At 40.1% G+C, this 25583-nt stretch overlaps 1 protein-coding gene across 4 annotated transcripts in view; it reads right to left on the bottom strand.

Moving 5' to 3' along the window:
- The window catches only part of USO1 (USO1 vesicle transport factor), a 69759-nt gene that overhangs the window by 20540 nt on the left and 23636 nt on the right, over nucleotides 1-25583 (bottom strand). For 2 of the 4 annotated variants that reach the window (XM_034416089.3, XM_087892229.1), the window contains 10 exons: nucleotides 25188-25288; nucleotides 17612-17714; nucleotides 10658-10713; nucleotides 8831-8951; nucleotides 8546-8724; nucleotides 8252-8392; nucleotides 7010-7098; nucleotides 5241-5395; nucleotides 3164-3375; nucleotides 1878-1898 (listed from right to left, as the gene is read on the bottom strand). In XM_034416089.3, coding sequence (XP_034271980.1) covers nucleotides 1878-1898; nucleotides 3164-3375; nucleotides 5241-5395; nucleotides 7010-7098; nucleotides 8252-8392; nucleotides 8546-8724; nucleotides 8831-8951; nucleotides 10658-10713; nucleotides 17612-17714; nucleotides 25188-25288 — 1178 coding nt within the window. The remainder of the gene's footprint in view (nucleotides 1-1877; nucleotides 1899-3163; nucleotides 3376-5240; nucleotides 5396-7009; nucleotides 7099-8251; nucleotides 8393-8545; nucleotides 8725-8830; nucleotides 8952-10657; nucleotides 10714-17611; nucleotides 17715-25187; nucleotides 25289-25583) is intronic. The other 2 variants (XM_087892230.1, XM_034416091.3) reach the window with 1 other exon arrangement.

The raw sequence follows: 25583 nt of genomic DNA on the forward strand, positions 1-25583 counted from the left end.
TAGAAGAGGTGACTCAACAGCAGTAATTGTGAGAGGATATAGGAATTCTAGTGCACAGCCACTTAAATATGAGCCAGTATGCCAAAGCTGCCAAAAAAGTCAACGCAGCCGAAAGCTATATCAACAGTAATAGTATCAAGGTCACATGACACTATACTAGCAGCTTTAGTACTGCTTTATACTGCAGAGACCACTCTTTATAAGATCACACTTGGAATACTGCATCCAGTTTTAGTCATCACAATATAAAAAAGATGTTGCAGAAAAAGTGAAGTGAAAAGTAATAAATTTAGCCTGGAAAATCAGAAATGTGAGAAAGAAATTCAAAATTGTTTCATTGACTCTGGTATAAAAGGGAATAAAAAAGAAATTCTATCAGGTTTTCAAAATTCTGTTACTGTGGCCAACTGTAATAATGTGGATTTCTAAGGTTTTTTTTCCCTTTTGTGGTGACTGCTTCCTGATCTGGTATACTTCAATGGAATGACACCACCTAAAACACTAGTATCATGCTGAGAGAACTCGATAGACTAAATATAATTAATTCTAGGCAGTATTTTTTATCATTTACTTCTAAAGCCATTTGGAAGTGAAAGGAAGATAAAAAGCCCTTCTGTGATTCTTTTTTATTTTATAGGTTACAGCTGCATCATCCACTTGCTTTAAAAAGATGTAGCCGCATGCTGTCTTCATGCTTCCCTATAATCTGAAACTATTTTTTAAAAAGAAAATGAAAATGATTCTGTAGGTTTAACAGGTAAATGTTTCAATAGTTATACTTGATAAGAATATTTATATTTTTAAAATCTATTCCTGACTGTTTCTATCTGGTTTTGATATTAAAAAATTTATAATTTACTTACTTTACTTTACTTTTTATGTCTTTTTACTTTAAATAGCTGATAGTTTTTATTAGCAATAGATTTTGCAATTGTATTTTGTCAATAGCATTTTTGTTTATTTATATCCTTTATATCTTTACTATTTACAAATAATGCAGCAAATATATCCAACATATCTTCCATCTATTTTCTCCATATAACCCTGTGAGGTGAGTTAGGCTAAGAGAGACTAACAGCCCTAAGGTCACCCAGCTGGTTTTCATGACTAAGGTAGGACGTGAACTCATGGGCTCTTTCTTTCTAGCCTGGCACTTTAACCACTAGATCAAACCGTCTTTCTGTTCTGTTCTTCTGTTCCATTTATAACTTAAGCAAAAAATTTTACAAAATGTAAAAGCATTCAATATATAAATTTTATCCTGCATGATCAGCAGAAAATACTACCCTGTTTTGCCCCAAATTATTATCCCCTGATAATAAGCCCAATTGGGCTTTTGAGCACATGGCAATAAGACCAAGTACTTATTTCAGGGTTAAAAAAAATATAAGACAGGGCCTTATTTTGGGGAAAACATGGTAATCAAGAGAGTGAATCACTTAGTAAAACAAAATTTAATCTGAAAATAATTTAATTAAAAATAGAATGAACACTAGTCTGAAATACAATGGTTTGGAAACACCTCAAATTGTTTATCTTCTATCTGGTTATGAACAGAAAGAAAGTACTCATTAAACTTTTAAATACTGAATTTACACTAAAAGAAGACAAAAGAAGTCAAACTACATTAGTACCCACTGGTTATGCAAGGACTCCTGGGAGAAAGAAAAAGCACCCATAACAACCATGTTTCCCTTATCAGTCACCAAAACCACCAAGAGATAGACAGTTTGTTACTAGAAATAACACCAAGCAACAGGCACAAACTGTAAGTAGAAAAAAAACCACCCTCAAACAGTTAATTCATAAAACACTGCAAAGCTGAGACAGCATAGACCCTGCTACAATGAAAGGAATGCCTTGTGTTCAATACATACCCGTCTGTCGATCTTATCACCCTGTGAACCATATATTAAATATTAAAAGGGAATGCTGCAGGATGTTAAAATCACTACAATACTGTATAGAGGTAAGTTGTTTTCGATTTTCATTAATCTGAACAGTTCTGCAACTATGTACATGGATGACATAGAAGTGTACACATTTTTTAAAAAAACCAAAGAGCAATAGCAGTTCCTTTTCAGAACAAATATTTTTGAATGAGATGAAAAATTAATACTGAAATTTGTTGTTATATATAGTTTAACATCAACCAAATGAGGTTTGCTTGGTTTATAGGGATTTTACTTCATTTAAATCTAGCTACCTACTCATTTGTTTTCAAATCTGTTTGCATACAAACAATGGAATGAGGTTCATAACAATTTTCCATGCTGCTCTGAAGGAAACAAATGTTATTTACTGTATTAAAAAATATGCAAGAGAAATCATTTTCCTCCATCCTAAATGTATGCACAAATGTTTGAAGCATATGCATGTTCTATAAACTAATAACAAAAGGATTGAAAGTCAATTTAAAGACCATTTACATTGGTATTTGTATTATTTTGTATTATTGATAAATTCATAAGAAAGTAAGCCCAAATGTGGTCTCAATAAGTGGCCTTTTTGTACACATTTGTTTCTTGGCTTCATACATTCATGGTTCAAATATTTACCATTGCTCTGATTGGGAAAAAAACAAAAGCACAACCTTTTAGTCCCTTATTTCAGTTTTTACTTCCTTCAAGGATGTACCATATATATCAAACAGATTACACAAGCGTTTCTGATTTTTTACAATCTGATTCTTTACAATATACTTTCCCTTTCCTTATGGAGTTCAAAGCATAACAAACACTCCTCCAATATTTCCCCTCTGTAGTTCTACGAGATAGATTGGACTGACAGATCTTCCATAGTTGAGGACAGATTTAAACTTGGATCTTCTTGGTTCAAATTCAGTGCAATCACACCACACTATTAATTTCCACATATTTCTATATATGTTAGGAACAGACATTATTACACCCCAGCAACTAGTTTTGATCATTCTAATCATTGGTTCTATCCCCATATGCTTATCAGAATTATCACAAATTAACGGAAAACACTATATATTAAAAGCAATAGTTTGTGCAAAGATCATTTAATAGTGTTTTATGGTTTACTAAATGTAATAATCAAGATATTTTATAACAGCTCTCTTTTTAAATAACGTTTCTTTATGGCCACTTCTAAAAGCGTTCAGAGGTATGCAAGTTATAGGTTCATAATGCTGTACCTGAGACAGAATGTTAGTGCACTGCTGAAGTAAGGACACTGGAGGATTTCCAATACTAGTGGCTAGCTGTACCCGTAGTAGCTGTTCCTTTAGAGTGGCATTTTCTTGCAAAGCATGGGCCAATGCTACAGCTGCACACCAATTTGAAACAGAATCTGTAGAAAAGAGTCCTCCACAAAGAAGTTGGCCAGCTGAGACAGAATTTCCAGTAGCTGTAAAATAAGCAGTCAATTTATTGACAGGACTATTTCAGACATGTTCACCAATATAAAACTTTTGAAAATATCTGGGAGATTATCTAATGCAGGAATGTTTTGACCTTGATAGAGCCTTGGTAGTACAGTGGTCTAAAGCACCCTGTTATTAAGACCATCTGCCTGCAATTACTGCAGGTTCGAATCTCACCAGGCTCAAGGTTGACTCAGCCTTCCATCCTTCCTAAGGTAGGTAAATTGAGGACCCAGTTGTGGGGGCAATAAGCTGACTTTGTATAAATATACAAAAGGATGAAGGCTATTGCTTAGCACATTGTAAGCCGCCCTGAGTCTCCGGAGAAGGGCGGCATATAAATCAAATTAAAAAAAAAAAAAGATAGGAGGCTTATAGCCAATTGAAATGGTGAGAATTGAAATGTGTTGGCCAATTTTGGGCAGCTATGCAGGAGTTGTTAGTCTGCTTAGGGTGGATTTTGTACTGCGCACTGGCCAGCTGGTCTTCGCACACACATGCACAACAGAAACCAGAAGACCAGGTGGCCAATGCACATGCCGGAAACCAGAAGATCATCTTCCTGATGCACGCATACGCATTGGGGGCGGCTGTTCTTCCGGTTTCCGGTACTCAGTGCTGAAAAAGTTCTCCAACACTAGCCTATACCATTTCGGACAAATGGCTGTCCAGTCTCTTTTTAAAAATGTCCAGTGATGGAGCATTCACAACTTCTGGAGCCTATTCCATTGGTTTACTACCCTCACCATTACGAAATTTCTCCTTAGTTCTAGGTTGCTTCTCTCTTTGGTTAGTTTCTATCCATTGTTTCTTGTCTTGTCTTCTGGTGGTTTGGAAGGTAGTTTTCTCGTCTTTGTAGGAGTCCTTCAAATATTGGAACACTGCTATTATGTCCCCTCACCATACTAGACATATACAATTCTAGTCTTTTCACCATACTAGACATACACAATTCCTGCAGCTGTTCTTCTTATGTTTTAGCCTCCAGCCCCCTAAATATTTTTATTGCTCTTTTTTGCACTCTTCCCAAAGTCTCAACCTCTTTTTATATTGTGGTGACCAGAAGTGGATGCAATTTTCCAAATATGGTCTTACTAAGGCTTTCAATGGTATTAGAACTTCATGAGATCTTGAATCTATTGCTCTAAATGCAGCCCAGGATTACATTGGCTTTTTTGGATGCACTCTGTTGGCTCATATTTAAGTGATGTCCTCTAGGATTCCAAGATACCTGTCATAATTATTGGTACTGAGCCAAGGGCTACCTATATAATTGGTTTTTCTTGCCTAAGTGTAAAACCTTACTTTTACCTAAGTTGAATTTCATTTTGTTAGACAGGGCTCATTATCAGTAAATGTGATAATCTTATGTATCATTATTTTGTTTGTTAATGATTTCTTATTATGAGATTTTTTTTCAGCACAGCAGGTAATGGGAAAAAACCCAAGGAAGTTGCTAGGAGAGTCTAATGCTGCTCACTGATACTTTATTTTGTTAAAATATCATTGTCATTTCTGGAATCAAAAAGGGATTAAGTGAAATGGGCTTCACATTTAAGGAAAAAAAACTATTCTACAATATTAAAGCAGCAGAAGGGTTTTCAAACAACTTACAGAAGCATCCAATAATATTTCTATTATGCCATTTCATGTGTTATTACACTAGTACCATGCCAAGCTTGTTTCTGGAGCAACTGCAAATGAACATAACTGGAAAGCTCTACAATTACCACTTATCCTTATAAGGCCTCCTGAAAGTGAGTAGAATTTTCCTCCCTCCTGTTACACCATAATCATGTATTTTTGCACCTAAAGTTAGAAGTAGGAATTTAACTTTCCAATATCGTACCATCAATGGTTGAAGGTAGAAGAGTTGATACAATTTCTCCTTGCCCTTTTTGGTTTTTGTATAAGAAACACTGGAAGCAATAAAGGACAGCACAGTGCAGGACAAATGGTTGTCTCTCATTTACCATTGACATAAGAAGCACAACAATTGCAGGCCTGTGATTGAAAGAAGAATCTTTTTTTTAGTTTAGGTCTGTACGCTTCCATAAGAATGTGGTGCATATATACATAAAATTGATACACTAATAGGTAAAAGAAAATATATTAATTAACCCAAGTGGTCAGAAAACATGTGACTTATTCAATTTCTCTCATTTTTGTTTTTCCAGTTCTCCCAAGTAATTACTTCATCTTACACATTTTTTTTTAATGTGGTTCTTCTTCCCAGGACAGCAATTTACAAAAATTATTTACAAATAGAAATCCAAGTTCAATGCTTAAGGTCTCCAAAAAAGGTAAGGAAGATGGCAGAGGGGCAACTAGAAATAATTACAACTTAGTATCACTTTTATATCCGGACTTTCCTTTAACTCATTTTTGAACTCAATTCAAAAAGAAAATAACAAAGTACTTTCTTTCTGACATTAAGAAACAAATGACTTGCAATTCATAAACCTCCAATAAAAAACATATTTGAGTATATGAAACAACTGTCAATACCACATTACTATTAGCGTACTATTAGTTTCCTTGATGAAACAGATTATTTGGACCTTTTGCAGTCAGGATTCAGGCCTAGATATGAACAGACATGGTATCATTGGTCGCACTTTTTGTGACCAATGATCTCTGGGAGCAGCATGGGAGTAGTTTGTTCATCCATGCTCTACTTGATCTATCAGGCTTTCTAGAGTGGCTTTGGGGGTTGCAAGTGGGGGGGGGAAAGCATTGTGTTGTCCTTGTTCACTTCCTTCCTTTAGGTTGCTCTCAGTCGGTGTTGATAAGAAGCAAGAGGTCCAGCCTCATCCCCTGCTTTGCAGGGTCCAACAGGGCTTGGCACTTTCTCCACTTCTGTTTAACATATACATCAAGTCACTGGATTAGATTATCTACCAACATGGATTGAAGGTCAATACGCTGATGACACCCATCTGTATATTGCAGCCCATGGTGAGTTAAACCATATTGTGACCTACCTTCCACAGTGCCGGAGGCTGTAACGGGCTTTATGGGGAGCAATGAAACCTTGGCAAGACAGAATGGCTCTGGGTTTGGGGTTCTTCAATCCATGGAAAATTGCCATCTCTGATCTTGGATCGGGTTTCCCTGCTCCAAAAGCCTCAGTGCATGATCTTGGAGGTTCTCCTGAACTCATGATTCCTGCTTGAAGAACAAGTGGCAGTCATGGCCAGTATGGCCTTTGGGCAACTATGGCTCAGGAATTCTGGCAGTTGAAGTCCACACATTATAAGTTGCCATAGAGGCCATAGTTGCCCACCTCTGATCTACTGGCACGAAGAAAGGCCTTCTCTGTGGCAGCCCCTTCCCTATGGAACATCATCGCTGCAGAAATAAGACTGTCCCTCATTTTGCAAACTCTTGCAAAATTGCCCTTATCACTGTAAGTGAATTGGGTGGCCATATAAATTTTCTTAATAAACAAACAAATAAATAAATCATGAAAACTCAGAATAACTTCTATATCAATTCCCATTTCTTATAATTAAATATTAACATTTCAGATTTTTATATCTAATTTACAGTTAAATGTGTTTCCTCCCATAAACATTAATTTTTACACAAAGTTGCATTACATTTTCTTTAACATACCTTGGAGGATTTGAAGGTGCATTTACTGAAGCAAAGTAATCTTGATTCATTTGAGATCCTCGAATTACTTCTGATACAGTGTTAATGGTCTAGAAAATAAGAATCAAAGAACACAAAGAAATCAAAACTTATAGCTATAATGTCAGAATCAGGAAGTGAACAATGAATTGATATTGAGTTAGTTTCTTTGATTTATGCTACATTATGCAAAATTCACATTAACAATATTTCTATTTATTTACGAAAATACAATCAAGTATTTTCAATTTTGATTCTCTGTATATCAGTGAAGGTAACATGATTGCTGAACAGATTTAAGATTGGACAATATTTCATTACTTATTACTCCACACATTTAGAAGAATATGAAATTATTGAAAATTGAGCAATTTTTGTGCATGTGGCTGTTTACATTGAATGCGTTGATTTGTATGTGATCATGTGAAGTCATACTCTGCAGACAACTTTTACATGCTATCCTACAAAATGTCAAAAACAATGAGACTGAATGACACCAGTCCAATTCACTTGCAAATGATGGTAAAACACCATAAAATATTCTAAAATGATAATATTACTCCCTAATAACATTGTTAACATGAACATTACCTTTATAATAGAAAAAGAAGACCTGAACTGTTTGTCAAACATTTTCAATAATCTAAAATTAGTTAAATTTACATTTGAAATGATGAAATTGAATCAAGCGCAGGTAGTCCTCAATAGTGACCATAGGTCATTTAGTGACCATTCAAATTTACAATGGCACTGAAAAAAATGACTTATTACTATTTTTCACATTTACAACCATTATAGCAATTCCATGATCATGGGATGAAAATGTAGATGCTTGGCAAGCAGTTTGTATTTATGAGGGTTGCAGTGTCCCAGAGTCATGTCATCACCTTTGCAACCTTCTGACAAGCAAAATCAATGGGGAAGCCAGATTCACTTAACAACTATGTTACTCACTTAACAACTGCAGTGATTCACTTCACAACTGTGGCAAGAAAGTTGTAAAATGGGACAAAATTCACTTAACAACTATCTTACTTAACAACAGAAACTTTGGGCTCAATTGAGGTAATAAGTTGAGGACTACCTGTAATAATGTGTGTCAATATTTTAAAGTTCTACAGAAATTTTAAGAACTTCAGTATTTCAGAAAAGGCTATGATAATTTCCTCTTGTTATCTGATCATTATCTTATTTTGCAACAGTCACTATTCTCTAGTATTTTACCTCTGTAAGAATATCAGCGAGAACTCCAGTTGCCATCAGAATTGTACAAAGCTGTTGTAATAACCCACAATGAAACATGGTTTTTTGACAACTGCTGGTGGCACCAGGAGGATTTGTAGGAGACACCAGCACACGTACCAGCTGTAAAGAAAGTAAACAATGATTTAGGTGTGCTGAAAGTATCCAAAGCATCATTTTTAAATAACTTCAAAGATAATGCTATTCCATTTGACATTAGTACAAAACTTAGTTAGACCTCATTTTAAATGTTACTGCATATGGATAAGAAATTACCTGCAGCATCAAATATAAATTGGTTACTTTCTGTGAAGACCACCCAGCATTATCATCACCAACTTCAAACCATGGTTTCATACGCTGAATATAAGAACCTTCCTTGAAAAAATTCTGATTTGAATTGTTATTTTTCAACAAATTTTGTAGCAACAGAAGACAATCCTCCACTACTATGCCTGCAAAATAGAGTGGTTAACAGACATTAATTTTAATAGCTGTTATAAAACTGAACTATCTGAACTTATAAACTATGGAATGAAAACGCAGATTTCAGGCACGTACCTCCATCACTATAACCCTCTTCTGTTATGATATCTAACAATCTTTCAAATGCATTTTCAAAAGCAACTATTTTCTGGATTGCTGCATTACTTTTTGTTAACTGCTGAAGTAACAAAACACCCTGGAGGAGAAGGGGGGGAAAAAAGACAAAATGTTCACTGGAGTTAAAAACAAAAGACAACAACCACCAATTGCAGACAAGAACTAGTATAAGTATATATTCCATAAAATTGCTTAAAGGTATGTGAGAAGCAATTGAATAAGAATCACTACTTTCTCTCATATACTGTCATCTTCTGTTGCTCAAATCTCCTTTAACAAAAATAGAGAATGAAGGGGGAATAAGTAGTTTTGTAAAGCAGTCAGTTATGTAGCTTCTTCAGATGACTCAGAACTTCTTCCTTATCTATGTGTTAGGGTTTTGAATGCCACAATATGGAGTAAAAATAATAATATTATATTGTTTTAAGTTAACTGTTTGAATAGCAAGGATAAATTATTACACATTGTGGGAACTTAGTTTTTTTAAACTTACAGTGCCATCTCTTCTTCTATAGTTTTACTAGCTGGATACTCGTGCTGTGCTACAAAACTATCTGATCAGGCTTGATAAATTGACATTTAAAGTTTGAAAATTAATGAGTAGTTACGATCGACCTCTCTTCTCCCCTTCTTTCCCTCAGCCTTGCCCCACAGAAATGTCTCCTATCCTACCCCCTTCTCTCCCACAGGTGTGCCCCACAGAAGCCTTCCCTCTCCTATCCCCTTCTTTCCCTCAGCCTTGCCCCACAGAAGCCTCTCTTCTCCTATCCCCTTCTCTCCCTAAGGCTTGCCCCACAGAAGCCCCCCCATCCTATCTCCTGATTGCTGCTGTGAAAGTAAAACTGAACGTGAAACTCCTCTCCTCTCCTTATGTTTTGCATTTGGAACAGATTTCTTTCCAGGCGGGGAGGAGGAGTAGAGCTCCTTAGCATCAGAGCATGTTAATCATAATATAGGAAATACTAATGCTCTGATGGTCATTTCGAAAATCCTTTCTTAGTGAGCACCTAGAAGAAGCCAAGAGGAACATCTGTGGCAAATTCCAAGTTTGTAGGTTTTATGGTTCTAGAGATTTCGTGATTACAGCATGAGTGGTTTTCGCTTTTATATATATAGATTTTAGAATTCTCTCTGAAATTATTAAATAAATAAATATGAACTTGCATATAGGAAGTTTTGGTTCCTGGCTCTTTCTTTGTTTGAACTTTGCAAAAAATAAAGGCATGATGCATACATAATAAAGCAGAATAGTGGCTGCTGCACCTGAAAATTTATCTCTCTATATATATCTACGTAGACACTTGTTGAAAAACAAGAAAATAAGATTTTGTTCTAACTATGCAAAATGTATGTCTGATAATTTATAAAATAAGGACAGCAATCACAACATGTAAATGAGTAAGGAAAATATAAGACTTAGGAATGTGAAGTGCAAGGAAATAGAGTTATAAGCAAAGAAACTGTCATTTCAGATTAATAATTTTCTGTGCAAAACAATGAGCACTTCTAAAATTAAAGAAACTTGTTCATCAATTTACAATAAATCTGTCAATCTCTTAAGATTTTCAGCATGAGGTTAATTAAAAATAAACATATTTTCTTCAAACACAGTCTATAATATTCTGCAATCATGACATTGGCATATACCTCATGTACTTGTCATCTACTCTGATTATATCGTATTTTCAGTGAAATATAAATGCTAAGAAAACACTGGGCTGGTTTTACAATTGAGAAAAGAATTTCATTAATAAAATGTTGCATGAATGTAAAATATCTACTCACATCATTTCTTATGACCTCTCTAGAATCTGCTAGTAGATCCATTAATCTTGAGACTCCTAGAAAAAAAATGATAGACTTGCGTTTAAGGGAGAATTATCTATTTTAATCAGACATTCAAGGTCTCAAGCAAAGTCTTATCTAGTCTGGCCAGTAGTGATTCTACTAAATGCCAAGGTCTGAGCATATGAATTTCTACATTCATGTCATATGAGACATCATTAAAGCATGACATTCCCCCTCCCCATATTCTTTTCTTTACAAATTAAGAAAGCTTGTTTTTAATGGCTTGTTGGCATTCAAAGAATAAAAAATAGCGCAGTCTACGTGCCAGATCGGCCCCCTGAAAGCTCTCGTCTCTCGAGGAGCCCGATCAAAGTTTCCTGCACCACTTCAGGGAGCGCTTCTCGAGAGACGAGAGCTTGCAGGGGGCCGATCTGGCATCCGCAATGGAGAACAAAATCTGGCTGCTCCCTGAACCAGACGCTGTTTACCGCTCCGAGTCCCAAGCAGTAGGAAACGAGGGCTGCCTTGGGCTGCAAATATGCCAAGGTGGAATCCTGATGCCGCACTTACAGCAGAGAGAAGAAGCTGGATTTTGCTCTCCATTGCAGACACCACATCGGCCCCCTGCAAGCTCTCGTCTCTTGAGGAGCCCGACCAAAGTTTCCAGTGCCGCTTCAGGGAGCACTCCTTGAGAGACGAGAGCTTGCAGGGGGCCGATCTGGCGTTCACAATGGAGAGCAAAATCCGGCTGCTCCCCAGACCAGACGCCATTTACACTCCGAGTCCCAAGTGGCAGGAGACGAGGGCTGCCTTGCGCCATCGGCTGGCACAAATATAGCAAGGCGAATGCTCATGCCATGCAAGTTCGAGTAGTGCTTCGCTCCCAAACTTCTTCCGGCCCTTGAATGAGAATGAGAGAGAGAGATGGGGGAGAGACTGAGAGAAAGAGGGGGGAGAGAGAAAGAGAGAGGGGGGAGAGGGGGGGAAGGGGGGAGAATAAGAGAGAGAGAAAGGGGGAAGAGAGAAAGAGAGAAAGAGTGGGACAGAGAGTGTGGGAGAGAGAGTGGGGGAGAGAGAGAAAGAGAAAGAGAGAATGAGTGGGAGAGAGAAAGAGAAAGAGGTGGGAGAGAGAAAGAGTGAATGAGAGAGAGAGAAAGAGAGAATGAGAGAGAAAGTGGGGGAGAGAGAGAGAGTGGGAGAGAGAGAAAGAGAGAGAGGGAATGAGAAAGAGAATTAGAGAGAAAGAGTGGGAAAGAAAGGAAGAGAGAGGGAGAATGAGAGAGGAAGAGAGAAAGAGAAAGAGGTGGGAGAGAGAAAGAGTGAATGAGAGAGAGAGAAAGAGAGAATGAGAGAGAAAGTGGGGGAGAGAGAGAGAGAGTGGGAGAGAGAGAAAGAGAGAGAGGGAATGAGAAAGAGAATAGAGAGAAAGAGTGGGAAAGAAAGGAAGAGAGAGGGAGAATGAGAGAGGAAGAGAGAATGAGAAAGAGTGAGGAAGAGAGAAAGAGAGAGGGGAGAGAGAAAGAGAGAATGAGAAAGAGTTTGGGGGGAGAGAGAGAGAGAGAGAGAGAGAGAGAGAGAGAGAGAGAGAGAGAGAGGAGGGAGAGTGCCATCCCGTCACTGGGAGTCCAAGTGCTTCAGCAAGCGGCGCGCTGGATTCATATTAGTAGTCCGCGAAATTTAAAATTATGAACTTGGTGGTGCCTGAGGTCCAAAAGGTTGGGGACCCCTGCTGTATGGAATGACAACATTGCTCCATTTGTTGTTCTCTTCCTTGTTATGAAACAGCTGCTGCTAGATCCTTTTGTGGATTTGATGAAGGCCCAGTTTTGATAGAGCATCCTTGATGTATTTTTGTTTTTTCTTTCTCTTTTACCTCAGGTGTCTTTGAGGATACAGAAAAACTCCCAAGTAGCCTCAACAACTTTCAGAGAGCTAATGACCAATCCTCAGAGTGCTAACAACCAGATGACTGCAAAGAATATATATTCTTCCATTCCTCACCAGTCAATCAGAACTGAAGCAGCTTCTTAGATGAGAAGAGACAATTTCAAAGGGAAAAAAAGTTTGGATGCATTTTGGAAAAGGCACATTTGGAACAATCATGACCGGGATATTGAGAATCTTCATAGAATCTCTCTCTTTCTCAAGGGATTGATTAAATAACATCTTAATTGGTTCTGGAACACAATTCTAAAGCTCCCAGCCTTTGCCCCACACTGCCTGCCGACACTGCCTGAATCAGGGTATGGTTTGATCCAGAATAGAGGCTCCTATATTGCAACATTTCATTACTCAATTATGATGTTCAAAACATAATGTGCTTATTATTACTCTTATCTTTTCATACTACAGAAAACATTATTTACCCAGAAAGTTAATGCTCACATTAACAGCGGTGGACACACACTTGACCTGATTTTCATCTCTGGGCAGTGGATAAATGCTCGGGGTAGGGATGACCTTTCTATATTACCCCTGTCATGGACCGACCATTCCCTCCTTCAGCTAGACTTTCCTTCCGCCAACCCCCACCGCTGGGAGGTGGAACAGACTCATTGGTTCCGCTCCAGGTGCCTGATGGACCCTGATAGGTTCCTGATGGAGCTTGGGACATTTCCCACTGACCTATCCCGTGATTTGCCAGAGGCCCTGGTGGATGCCTGGGAACGGGCCGCCACCGGGGCACTGGATTGAATCGCTCCCTTGCGGCCTCTCCTCTGACAGGGATCCCGGGTAGCTCCATGATTTTCCGTGGAGCTCAGGGAAATGAAGCTTCGGAAGAGACGCTTAGAGGGCCATTGGAGGTCTTCCCATTCCGAGTCTGACTGAACACAATTAAGAACCCATATTAGGTCCTATCCTGTGGCGATGGAAGCGGCAAAACGTGATTATTTTGCTGCTCTCATTGCGTCTGCAGAAAATCGCCCAGCAGCCTTGTTCCGAGTGACTTTCTCCCTTCTCCATCAGGGAGCAAGGGAGGACTCCTTGCAAGGCAGTGCTGAGGATTTTGCGCAATTTCTGCAAGACAAAATCGCTCAGATTCAGACGGGGTTGGACTCTGACTGGGCGGGATCCGATGAGAGATGGGAGCTAATCTTGGAGATGACATCTGGGTTGACTTTGACCTGTTTCTATGGAGGAAGTGGACAGGATTGTGGGTAGACTGGGGGCCTCCACATGTTTACTGGATCCTTGTCCCTCCTGGCTTGTTGTGGCAACCAGGGAGGTGACTGGAGACTGGATCCGGGCGATTATCAACGCTTCATTGAGAGATGGGGTCTTCCCCGCCTCACCCAAGGAGGCAGTGGTTCATCCCCTCCTCAAGAAGCCAGCCCTGGATCCGGCCTCCTTGAACAACTTTCGTCTCCAATCTTCACTTTATAGCGAAGATTGTTGAGTCTGTGGTGGCGTACCAGCTTCCGCAATTCCTGGAGGAGACTGATTATCTAGACCCATACCAATCAGGCTTCAAGCACGGACACAGCACGGAAACGGCATTGGTCGCCTTGGTGAATGATCTCTGGCGGGCCCGGGATGGGGGTTATTCCTCCATCCTGGTGCTACTTGACCTCTCAGCGGCTTTTGATACCATTGATCATGGTATCTTACTGCGACGTCTTGGGGGGCTGGGGGTGGGGAGCAGTGTCCTACAGTGGTTCTCCTCCTATCTCTCGGGCCGTTCACAGTTTGTTTGGGCAGGGGATCAGAGATCCTCCCCGAGGCCCCTCACTTGTGGGGTGCCACAGGGGTCGATTCTCTCCCCCCTGCTCTTTAACATCTATATGAAGCCGCTGGGTGAGAACATTAGAGGTTTCGGGGTGCGGTATCATCAGTACGCTGATGATACCCAACTGTACATCTCCACCCCGGACCAACCTAGGGATGCCCCTTCTGTTATGTGTAAGTGCCTGGAGGCGGTACAGATCTGGATGGGTAGGAACAGGCTCAGACTCAACCCCTTCAAGACAGAGTGGCTGTGGATTCCGGCGTCCCATGATCTAGCTGCCCCATCACTGTTGATGGGAGGGGAGTGTCTTGCTCCCTCGGATAGGGTCTGTAATCTTGGCGTCCTCCTTGATTCACAGCTGTCTTTAATGGACCATCTAATGGCCGTGACAAGGGGGGCATTTGCGCAGGTTCGCCTGGTGCGCCAGTTACGCCCTTTTCTAGACAGGGATGCCCTCTGTACGGTCACTCAGGCTCTCATTATCTCTCGGTTGGATTACTGCAATGCCCTCTACATGGGGCTGCCCTTGGGGTGTACCCGGAGGCTCCAACTGGTCCAGAATGCGGCTGCGCGAGTAGTAGGGTGCGTCCCGCTACTCCCATATAACACCACTATTGCGCGAGCTGCACTGGATGCCGGTGGTCCTCCGGATTCGCTTCAAGGTGCTGGTACTCATCTATAAAGCTCCTCATGGCACAGGCCCGGGGTATTTGAAGGATCATCTCCTACCGGCCTCCCACCACCCAGTGCGCTCACATAGGGCTACCCTCCTCCAGGTCCCCTCAGCTAGACAGTGTCGGCTGGCGGTCCCCAGGATGAGGGCGTTCTCTGTGGCCGCACCGACCCTCTGGAATGGGTTGCCCACCGAGCTCCAGACGGCCCCGAGCTCCGCACCTTCCGCGCCAACCTAAAGACATGGCTCTTCCACCAACTTCCCTGATCTGCCGTGGATTTTAATTTGGATATTTGGGGATTTTTAATTTGGTGTTAATACTATTTAATTTTTACTTATTGTCGGGTTTTTCTATTGTTGTGAGCTGCCCCGAGTCCTACGGGAGAAGGGCGGCATATAAATCTGACAAAAATAAAATAAATAAATAAATAAATAAATAAATAAATAAATAAATAAATAATGATATTGATATTTATTTATTTATTTATTTATTTATTATACCACCCTTCTCCTGAAGGACTCGGGGCGGTGAACAGCCAGCAGATAAAATACAGAAAATACAAAAATTAAAACAATATTAAAAACCAATTAAATTAATTTGGCCCACAGTTAAAATACCCCTATATTAAAAAATACATAATTTAGCAATTTAAAATTAAAACAATTTTAAAAATATGGCCAGGTCAGCCCAGCTTGATGAAACAAAAACGTCTTTAAGGCACGACGGAAAGTGCGCAGATCCGGGATCCGCCGTATCTCCGGGGGCAACTCCTTCCAGAGGGTCGGTGCCCCCACAGAGAAGGCTCTCCCCCTGGGGGCCGCCAGCTGACATTGTTTGGCCGACGGAACCCTGAGGAGCCCCTCTCCGTGGGAGCGTACTGGTCAGTGGGAGGCTACTGGCGGCAGAAGGCGGTCTCGTAAATATTCGGGCCCTAAGCCATGGAGCACTCTAAAGGTGGTAAACAGTACCTTGAAGCGCACCCAGAAGACCACTGGGAGCCAGTGCAGCTCGCGCAGGAGAGGTGTTACATGGGAGCGTCGAGTCGCCCCCATCACCACCCACACGGCCGCATTCTGGACCAGTTGGAGCCTCCGGGTGTTCCTCAAGGGGAGCCCCATGTAGAGAGCATTACAGTAGTCCAAGCGGGATGTGACGAAGGCATGAGTGACCGTACGTAACCGTATCGATCGTACCGATCCAGAAAGGGACGCAACTGGTGGATCAGGCAAACCTGATAAAAAGCACCCCTGGCCATCGCCATCATATGCTCTTCCAAAGACAGCCGTGTATCCAGGAGGACACCCAAGTTGCAAGCCCTCTCTGTGGGGGCCAACAACTCGCCCCCAAAAGTCAGCGATGGTACCAACTGACTATATCGGGATGCCGGAAGCCACAGCCACTCGGTCTTGGATAGGCTGAGCCTGAGTCTGTTTCTCCCCATCCAGATCCGCACGGCCTCCAGGCACCGGGACATCACATCAAGGGCATCGTTGGGATGGTCCAGGGTGGAGATGTACAGCTGAGTATCATTAGCGTACAGATGACACTTCACCCCGAAACCACGGGTGATCTCACCCAGCGGCTTCACATAAATGTTGAAGGGGCGAGAGAACCAACCCTTGCGGCACCCCACACACAAGGCGCCTCAAGGTCGATTTCTGCCCCCCCGTCAACACGAACTGTGACCGGTCGGAGAGGAAGGAGGAGAACCACCGCAACGGTACAGGACCCCCAGGCCGATAACAGGGCCAGAAAGAAGGGGGTGGGGGGAGGAGAGGCCACGCATGGAGGCCCCATCCCAGAGCCATCCACCGGACTCTCCAACCCCAGGTCTTTCCATCCATCCCCTATCATCGTTTCAGCCATGCCATGCCTCCATTGGCGACCTCCATTTCGCCTCTCTGCCAGCGTCCAGCAACATCCACCTCACCCATTTCGCAGCCATCTTCATCCAGCTATCATCCCCTCCCAATCACTGCGCGGCGGCCGCCATTGCCGCCGCAACTCTGCAACTCCACCGTCAGTGCCAGACCACCCTCAGTCCACCGTCACTGCCACGTCGTCACCGCTGTTCTGACAGCCGCCGCCCAGCGAGCAGGGAAGAAGCAGGCATCGCTGCAGGCCAGCCTCTCTAATCCTCCTTGCGCGGTGCCTCGTGGGGTCCTGCAGCCTCCCACGGCGTACTTCTTTCACTTCCCCTTACATCAAACATTTCGGAGGGCAAAAAAGCCCTCAACGGATTGAGGAGGAACTCTCCCAAGCGGTGGTCCTGGCAGCCCCAGGAGACCCTGAAACACCAAAAATGCTGCTCATCCCGACAGCAACTCAGGTCGGCACCGCCATGTTGGGGCATGCGCAGAAGATTGCAAATAAATAAAGCCAATGATTTTAAATTTTTATCAATTGCTTTGGATATCTGTTTTCATTCCAGTATGCTGTCCAGAGCCACCATGTGTGAGTTGGGCAGGCATATACATTTGTTTAATAAAAATATAATTAATAAATAGCTATTATGTTTAAAAATGGATGTAAAGGTTTAAAAATACTTACCCATAGGACTGACTAAGATTATCTGCTGCACTTGGGGACCTTGCTGTTTTAACAACACTGTAAGTAGTTTTACTCCAGGCCACCGGACATGAAAATCAAACTCCTGCAATGATCATATATTTCATTGATAAAGTATTAAAGTATTATTGTAGCAGTAATGTAATGCACCAGTTCTAAAGAGGCTAGCATTTACATTTTTCTCTGGGGGGAGTAATTAATAAATTATTGATTGAAATATTATAAATCTGCCAAATAATTAACATCAAGCAACAGCAATACCTAAAAAGCTTTTCTCAAGTAATTTAGATTAGTTTATAAGAAAAAAGCTTCAGGTAAAATTAAGAAGGATATATATGTGTGAAATTTACTTGTCATAGTCATAACAAATTCCTGGAATGACTATTCCAGGCAAACTGTTTCTTAATTTTTTATCCAAATAAAATTTAAGATCAAATTAAGTACATTCCCACACCATTTGGTCAGTGCTCCAGATTCTTAGAGCTACCCTGAATTATTCCTACAACACAGATGCGGGCTGGGGAAGAAAGCAAAGAATGTAAACAAGAGATTGTGGCAGCTTGTTATGACTGTCTCAGATGGAAGAGGAACAAATGAGATTACAGAATTCCAATCCAGTATTTCAAACATGGTCACATGCCACAGGGCTCACACTTCCTTTTTTTTTTTTTTTTGTAGCCCTTGGAATGCCTCAAATCACACATCTGAAAAAATAATGTGCAGTATCCTTTTTCTGGTTAAAATGCAAACATATGAGTTAATTTTGTTTGAATAATTGATTGAACTGAAAATTCTCAAGTGAGTTATCAGAAGCAAAAGGAAGCTAAAATATCCCAGTTCACTCTTCTGTACAGAACATTAGTGCAGCATATGAGGAGAAATGCAATCACAATGAGGATCTCTCCCTAAAATTTTTCCACTGTAATCCTTTCTTCCTAACTTTTATTAACTGGCACAAGTGAAGTAGGTAAGTAGGTTTTGTCCCATCCCCTGCTTTCAACACACACAAATTTCATGACTCCTTGCAAAATGTCTCTTTCAAATATGTATCAGACTGAAATGGTTAACTGGGAATGCTGTATAAATGTACTCTATTTATGAATTTTTGAATTGCAAACTTTCTCAGATAGAAACAAGCTGGTCCCTAAATTCATTCTTGAAAGTCCCAGAAATCAGGAGAAGATCAGAAAAGATTAGTTTCTGGTGCACCACACATCTATGACATACTCGCATACTGCGTACAACCCTTTCCTGTCTTCCCCCACCCCACCCCCATTTCATTTCTGACCTTCACAATGCCGACAATGTGGACATATTGAACAGAAGTGGGGAAAGATCATGAACATGACAAAATCATTAGGCAAAGACAAGATCATGGAACATGTGAAAGGTCCAGTATCTTATGCAATCCACAATAACCAAGAGGAAAGGAAAACTGATGGAAGAAATGGAGATGCTGTTTAGCATAAGGACTGAATATCAGCATCAGTGGTGTGTGCCCCGTAGCCCAACAGATACAGGAGAAGGCTAAAAGCTTGTTTCACGACTCATAACAGGAGGCTGGTGAAAGCATTGCTGAAGATATATTTGTTGGAAGTCATCAGTGGTTTCTGAGTTTTAAGGGTAGGGTGCACTTGCATAATGTGAAAATGAGTGGAGAGACAGTGAGTGTGGATGAGGATGCATCCTGGGAGTTCCTGAAAGCCCTCAAGAAAATAATTGAGGAAATTGGTTATTCGTCCCAGCAATATTCAATGTGGATGAAACAGGTTTTATTTGAAGAAAATGCTGTACAAAATCTATACCAGCAAGGAGGAGATGATGATACCAGGCTTCAGCTGTGAATAGCTAACTGTGATGCTAGGTGCCATGCTTCTGGTGATCTGAGCTTAAAACTGCTAGTCTACCACTGAGAACCAGCAAGCTCTTGAAAACATCTCAAAGCGCTCACTTTTTGTTGTGTGGAAGGATAACAATAATGTTTGGGTCACCCTTCTGAACACTGAAGACTGATTCTTCCAACATTTTGTCCTGGAAGTCGAGAAGTATTGCCATAAGAAAAAACATTTGGAGAATTATAGACTATTAAAATTAGAAGGCCACGATTTGTTAAAAGGGTGGCACGCCTTCTTGTGGAATGCCGGGAACAAAGCCTATAAACATTTTAAAAATCACATAATAAGAAATTCACTGATTGACATCTGGTTCGAAATTAAAAACAAACATTATATGAAGGTTCCTGGCTGGATATCTGCATTGGAGGCGGCAATGCACCCCAACACACTAACCCCCCATAAATTAATAAGATACAAAGAATTACTGGACCCCCAAGGAAGATTAAAAACACGGCAGGAACTCAGGGAACAAGGCATAGAAATAGACTGGTGGCCCTACCTACAAATACAAACTAGATACAATAAAGACAATGAGGAAGGAGGAATCGACATAAATCCCAACTGACTAGATAAATTATTAGGAACTAAGGATGGAAATTTGATTTCAAAGCTATACAAATATTTATTAGAATTTGACCTAGCAGAAAATTTAGTTAAAAGACAAATGATAGCTTGGGCAAGGAACATTGGCAAAAATATACAATTAGAAGAATGGGAAAGGGTATGGGAAACCAACTATAGAATAACAAAATCGTAGCATATAAGGAGAACCACTACAAGATGTGGTACAGATGGTATCTGGCCCCTGCGAGATTTGCGAGGATGTATGCAAACCTTAATCCAATGTGCTGGAAATGCAAGCAAGCACAGGGAACCTTCTTTCATGTCTGGTGGCTTTGCCCAAAAATTAAAAAAATATTGGATAAAAATTAAAATTTGGATATCAGAAATAATTGCAGAGGATATTGAGCTAGAACCAGAATTTTTTTTGTTAGGAATGCTTAAACAAAACAATAGAAAGGAAAAAAAGTACCTAATATTACATATAATTACAGCAGCTAGGTTAGCTCTAGCACAAGTCTGGAAAACAGATCAATTGCCAACGGAGCAGCAAATAATTCAAAAAATCTACACATGTGCAGAAATGGATAGACTAACGTTGAAATTGAAAGATAAGGAAGACTCTCATTATTTTAAGATATGGGACAGTTCGTATGAGTGGATAAATCAATGGAAAAGAAGGTAAAGTCAAAACTTAGTAAGAAATTTAAAGTAATAATTATACACCGTCATTAAGGGGAAAAAAAAGGAAAATAAGTTCTTGTATATATGTGTATTTATATACATTATATATACTGTCACTGCGTTTTTGTATTTACCAGCAGAGCTCATTATTTCTGGACTATCAGACTTTCCGTAGCTTGCCAAGAATCCTTATCAGTAAGCTAAACTGCGCATGTGTCCTACATCTACATTCTTTCACACACTTCTTTCCTTTGTTCTCTTGCCAAGAAGCCTGGCTGCTGAGAAGCAGCTGGCACGAACTTTATTTTCAAAATGTAACCAATTAGATCAGTTAGGTGTTTTATTTTCTTTATAACAAATAAATGAGTTTTCTTAGAAAATATCTTCGGGTTTTGTTTTCTTAAAGTATACTTGCAAGGAAAGGTCTCGATCCGCCCCTCGTAATCAGGTGCGATTATCCCAAAAGCAGAATGGGATTAATCAATGCCCTGACATATACCTTATTTGTTGTTTGTTGATATTGTTGATTGTATTTTAAGGTTGTGAATGTTTTATACAATTTTATGTTTTGTTTTTTAAATCTAATAAAGTTTGTTTTTAAAATTAAAAAAAAAGAAAGAAAAAACATCAAGTTCAAGATTCTGCATATTTCGGATGGTGCCCCAGGTAATTCACTTTACCTGAGCAATTTTCAATCAAATGTGAAGGTTGTGTACCTGCAGGTTGTGAACACCACCTGTCTCCCACAACCTAAGGAACAGGGAGTAATAGCAACTTTCCAAAAAATATTCTCTTTGCCACATATTTAGGCAGGCAGCTCAGGTAATCAAAGCAGACTCCCAGATGTCTTGTATTAGTTTTAGAAGCTGTACAACATCTACAAGGCTGTCAGGAAAATTGTTACAGTATGGCACAAGGTTATTACTGCAAATCTGAATGAAGTATGGAAACATTCTTCACTCATTTTTTTCATGACTTTCATGTCATATTAATATAAGAGAATGCACCAACACCATCACATCAGGTTTTACCAGATGCAGTAAGGTGCAAAATCTACTTTGAGTGTTTTTTACCTACTTCAGACTTACAAACAAAACAGATTTGTGAACAGCCTCTAGGAACATAACCTGTTTGAAATTAGGGTAATGTATGTATTTGCTGTGAAATGTCTAATTCTAGCTACAGCAGGCAATTAGAATGAGTGATAGCTTATCTGTCCAAAATTTCTGAAATAATCACCAACACTGATATAAAATACTCTTGAAAAAAGGTAGTCCTTGACTTGTAACCATTCGTTTGTAGTCAAAATAATGGTGAAAAAAAATTATTTACAACCAATCCTTGCACTTATGACCATAGCAGCATTCCCGTGGCCATGAAATTAAAATTTGGGTATCTGGCAACTGGCATGTATTTACGACAGTTGCAGCATGCCAGCATCATGTGAACACCATTTGCAACCTTCCCAGCTGGCTTTTGACAAGCAAACTCAATTGGGCAAGCCTGGATTTGCTTAACGACTGGATGATTCACTAAACAACTGCAATAATTTGCTTAACTATCCTGGTTTAAAATGTTGTAAAATTGGGCACCACTCACATTGACTGCCTTGCTCAGCAATGGAAATTCTGATTCCAATGGTGATCGTAAGTCAAGGACTACCTACCCAGGTACAGTACATTGTAACAGCAGTAACCGTAAGAGGGATCTAGAAGTCTTAGTGGGAACAAGTTAAATATGAGCCAGCAGCATGCTGGAGCTGCCAAAAAAGCCAATCCTAGATTGCATCAATAGAAGGATAGTTTCAAAAATCACATGATGTATTAGTACTATTTTATACTGCTTTGATAAGATTACACTTGGAATACTGTGTCCAGTTTTGGTCACCACAATACAAAAAAAGAAATTGAGAGTCTAGTAAAAGTGCAAAGAGCAATAAAGATGATTAGAGAGCTGGAAGCTCAAACATATGATAAACTGTTGCAAAACTGGGTATGTCTAGTCTAATGAACAGAATTCAATTTCAATCCAAAAGAGAGTTGGAAGGAACCTTTGAGGTTTTCTAGTCCAACACCTTGCTATATCATTTCAGGCAAGTGGCTTTCCAGTCTCTTCTTAAAAACCTCCAGTGATGAAGCACTCACAACTTTTGAAGGCAACTTGTTCCACTGTTAATTGTTCTCGCTGTTAGGAAGTTTCTTCTTAATTCCAGGCTGCTTCTCTCCTTGATTAGTTTCCATCCATTGTTCCTTGCCCTGCCTTCTGGTGCTTTAGAAAATACGTTGACTCCTTCTTCTTTATGGGAGCCCCTCAAATACTGGAATATTGCTAACATGTCACCCTAATCTTCTTTTCTCTAGACCAGGAGTGTCAAACCCAATTTCATTCAGGGCCACATCAAGGTTGTGTTTGACCTCAAGAAGCTGGGGGGGGGCATGGCCAGCTTGATGTCATTTGTGTCGGGGGCACCTATGGTGGCCCAAGTGCTCTGCCAATGAAAACAGGTTCTCGAGCTCAGTTTTCAGCTGCAACGGCATCCTGCAATCCTCTATCAGTGAAAATGGAGTTCGGGAAGGCCAGACATGGCAGAGGCACCACGGGCCAGTCCTTTGCTGTTTCCAAGGCCGTTCCACGGGCCAAATCTAAGCATCCTGCGGGTGTTAGTCTATGGTTAGTCTAGAGCAGGGACACCCCTACTAAAGACTAACCATAGCCAAATCTTGCAACCATTCTTCAAACGTTTTAATCTCCAGTCATTTAATCATCTTAGTTGCTCTTCTCTGCACTTTTTTCAAAGTCTCAACATCAACATCGAAGTCTCAACATCAAGGACTAAGAGTGACATAATAATAGTATTTCCAACATTTGAAGATCTGTCACAAAGAACAGGGGGTTAACCTATTCTCCAAAGCACCTGAGGACAAGACAAAAAGTAATGAATGGAAGCTTAACAAAGGGAGATCAATTCTAGAATTAAAGGAGTAATTTTCTGACAGTGAGAACAATTAATCACAATTAATCTGGTTTCCCTCCAGAAGTTGTGAGTGCTCTATCACTGGAGGTTTTAAGACACTGGACAGCCATTTGTCCAGAATAATATAGAGTCTCCTGCAGGGTGGATTTGATTTAAATCATGATTTAAATAAAAGGCTTGATTTAAATCAACTCGATTTAAATCATAATTTTTAAAGAGCAATTGTCATCTCTGCTACTCCTTTGACCCACCGTTGACTCACCGATAGTCCCAGTGTTGCAGAATATACAGCCTCATGCTACATAACTAAGCTCCATTTCATGCTGAATAAACTAAATTATTTATGTATCTTAAATAGAAAACTATCTTATGATAGATTTTTACCCCAAAAGTTTTTTATTAAAATTTGATAAAAATAAAAAAAATCCAATTTAAATTTAAAAAAAATATATTTATTTATTTATTTATTTTATTAGATTTCTATACCGCCCTACTCCCGAAGGACTCAGGGCGGTGCACAGCCAAACAATAAAAACACATACAATACAAAATTTAAAAATAGAATAAAATCAAATTAAATAATTTTGGCCCCGACAAATTTAAAACCCCAAACTTTTAAAACCAATTTAAAATTGAATATATAAAATACAAAAGATATTTAAAATTTTAAAAAATCTTTTATAAAAGAGGGGGAAAATTAGGCCAGGCTGGCCTGGTGAAATAGTAAGGTCTTTAAGGCGCGGCGGAAGGTGCGCAGATCCGGGATCCTCCGTATCTCTGGGGGGAGCTCGTTCCAGATAGTAGGTGCCCCCACAGAGAAGGCTCCCCCCCTGGGGGCCGCCAGTCGGCATTGTTTGGCTGACGGCACCCGGAGGAGCCCCTCTCTATGGGAGCGTACCGGCCGGTGGGAGGCTATTGGTGGTAGTAGGCGGTCCCGCAAGTACCCGGGTCCTAAGCCATGGAGCGCTTTAAAGGTGGTAACCAGAACCTTGAAGCGCACCTGGAAGACCACCGGGAGCCAGTGCAGCTCGCGCAGGAGTGGTGTTACATGGGAACGCCATGTTGCTCCCATTACCACCCGCGCGGCCGCACTCTGCGCCAGTTGGAGCCTCCGGGTGCTCCTCAAGGGGAGCCCCATGTAGAGAGCGTTGCAATAGTCCAGGCGGGAGGTGACAAGGGCATGAGTGACTGTGCGTAACGAGTCCCGATCCAGAAAGGGACGCAACTGGCTTTATTTAAAATCCGATTTAAATAAAAAAAATCTGATTTTTTAAAAAAAAATCATTGATTTTTATCCACCCTGGTCTCCTGCTTGAGCAGAGGGTTAGATTACAAGGCCTCCAAGGGCCCTTCCAATTCTTTTATTCTGCTATACTTTATTTATGACAATGTCACTCAGTTAAATGACATACTTATTTAATAATTTTAAAAAAACAATTCTCACCTCTAAATAAGTCAGCAGAAGAGTGACATTTTCATGTTGCTTAATGAAAATTTCGGTAAACTGACTTCCAAAATCTTCTGTTTGTTTCTGTGAATTTTCTTCTGTAACATTAAAAATAGTACAAATCAGAGGTCTCAACAAAGACAATTTAAAGTAAATATAATAAACATATTAAAAAGTGAAATTGAACGATTATATATATATATGTATGTATATATGTATGTATGTATGTATATATATATAAAATTGTTATATCAGGACTTTAGGTGTTACAGTTTACAGACTTGGTAATAAATGCCAAAGTAAAACAAACTCAATGAACTAGTAAATAAACATTTAAAAATATACCAATGTTCTATCTAAGACTACCTTAACTCATTCATATTCAGAAAAAGA

This window comes from Pantherophis guttatus, chromosome 4 (genome assembly GCF_059756535.1).
Source record: "Pantherophis guttatus breed Tessera chromosome 4, ASM5975653v1, whole genome shotgun sequence".
NCBI lineage: Eukaryota > Metazoa > Chordata > Lepidosauria > Squamata > Colubridae > Pantherophis > Pantherophis guttatus.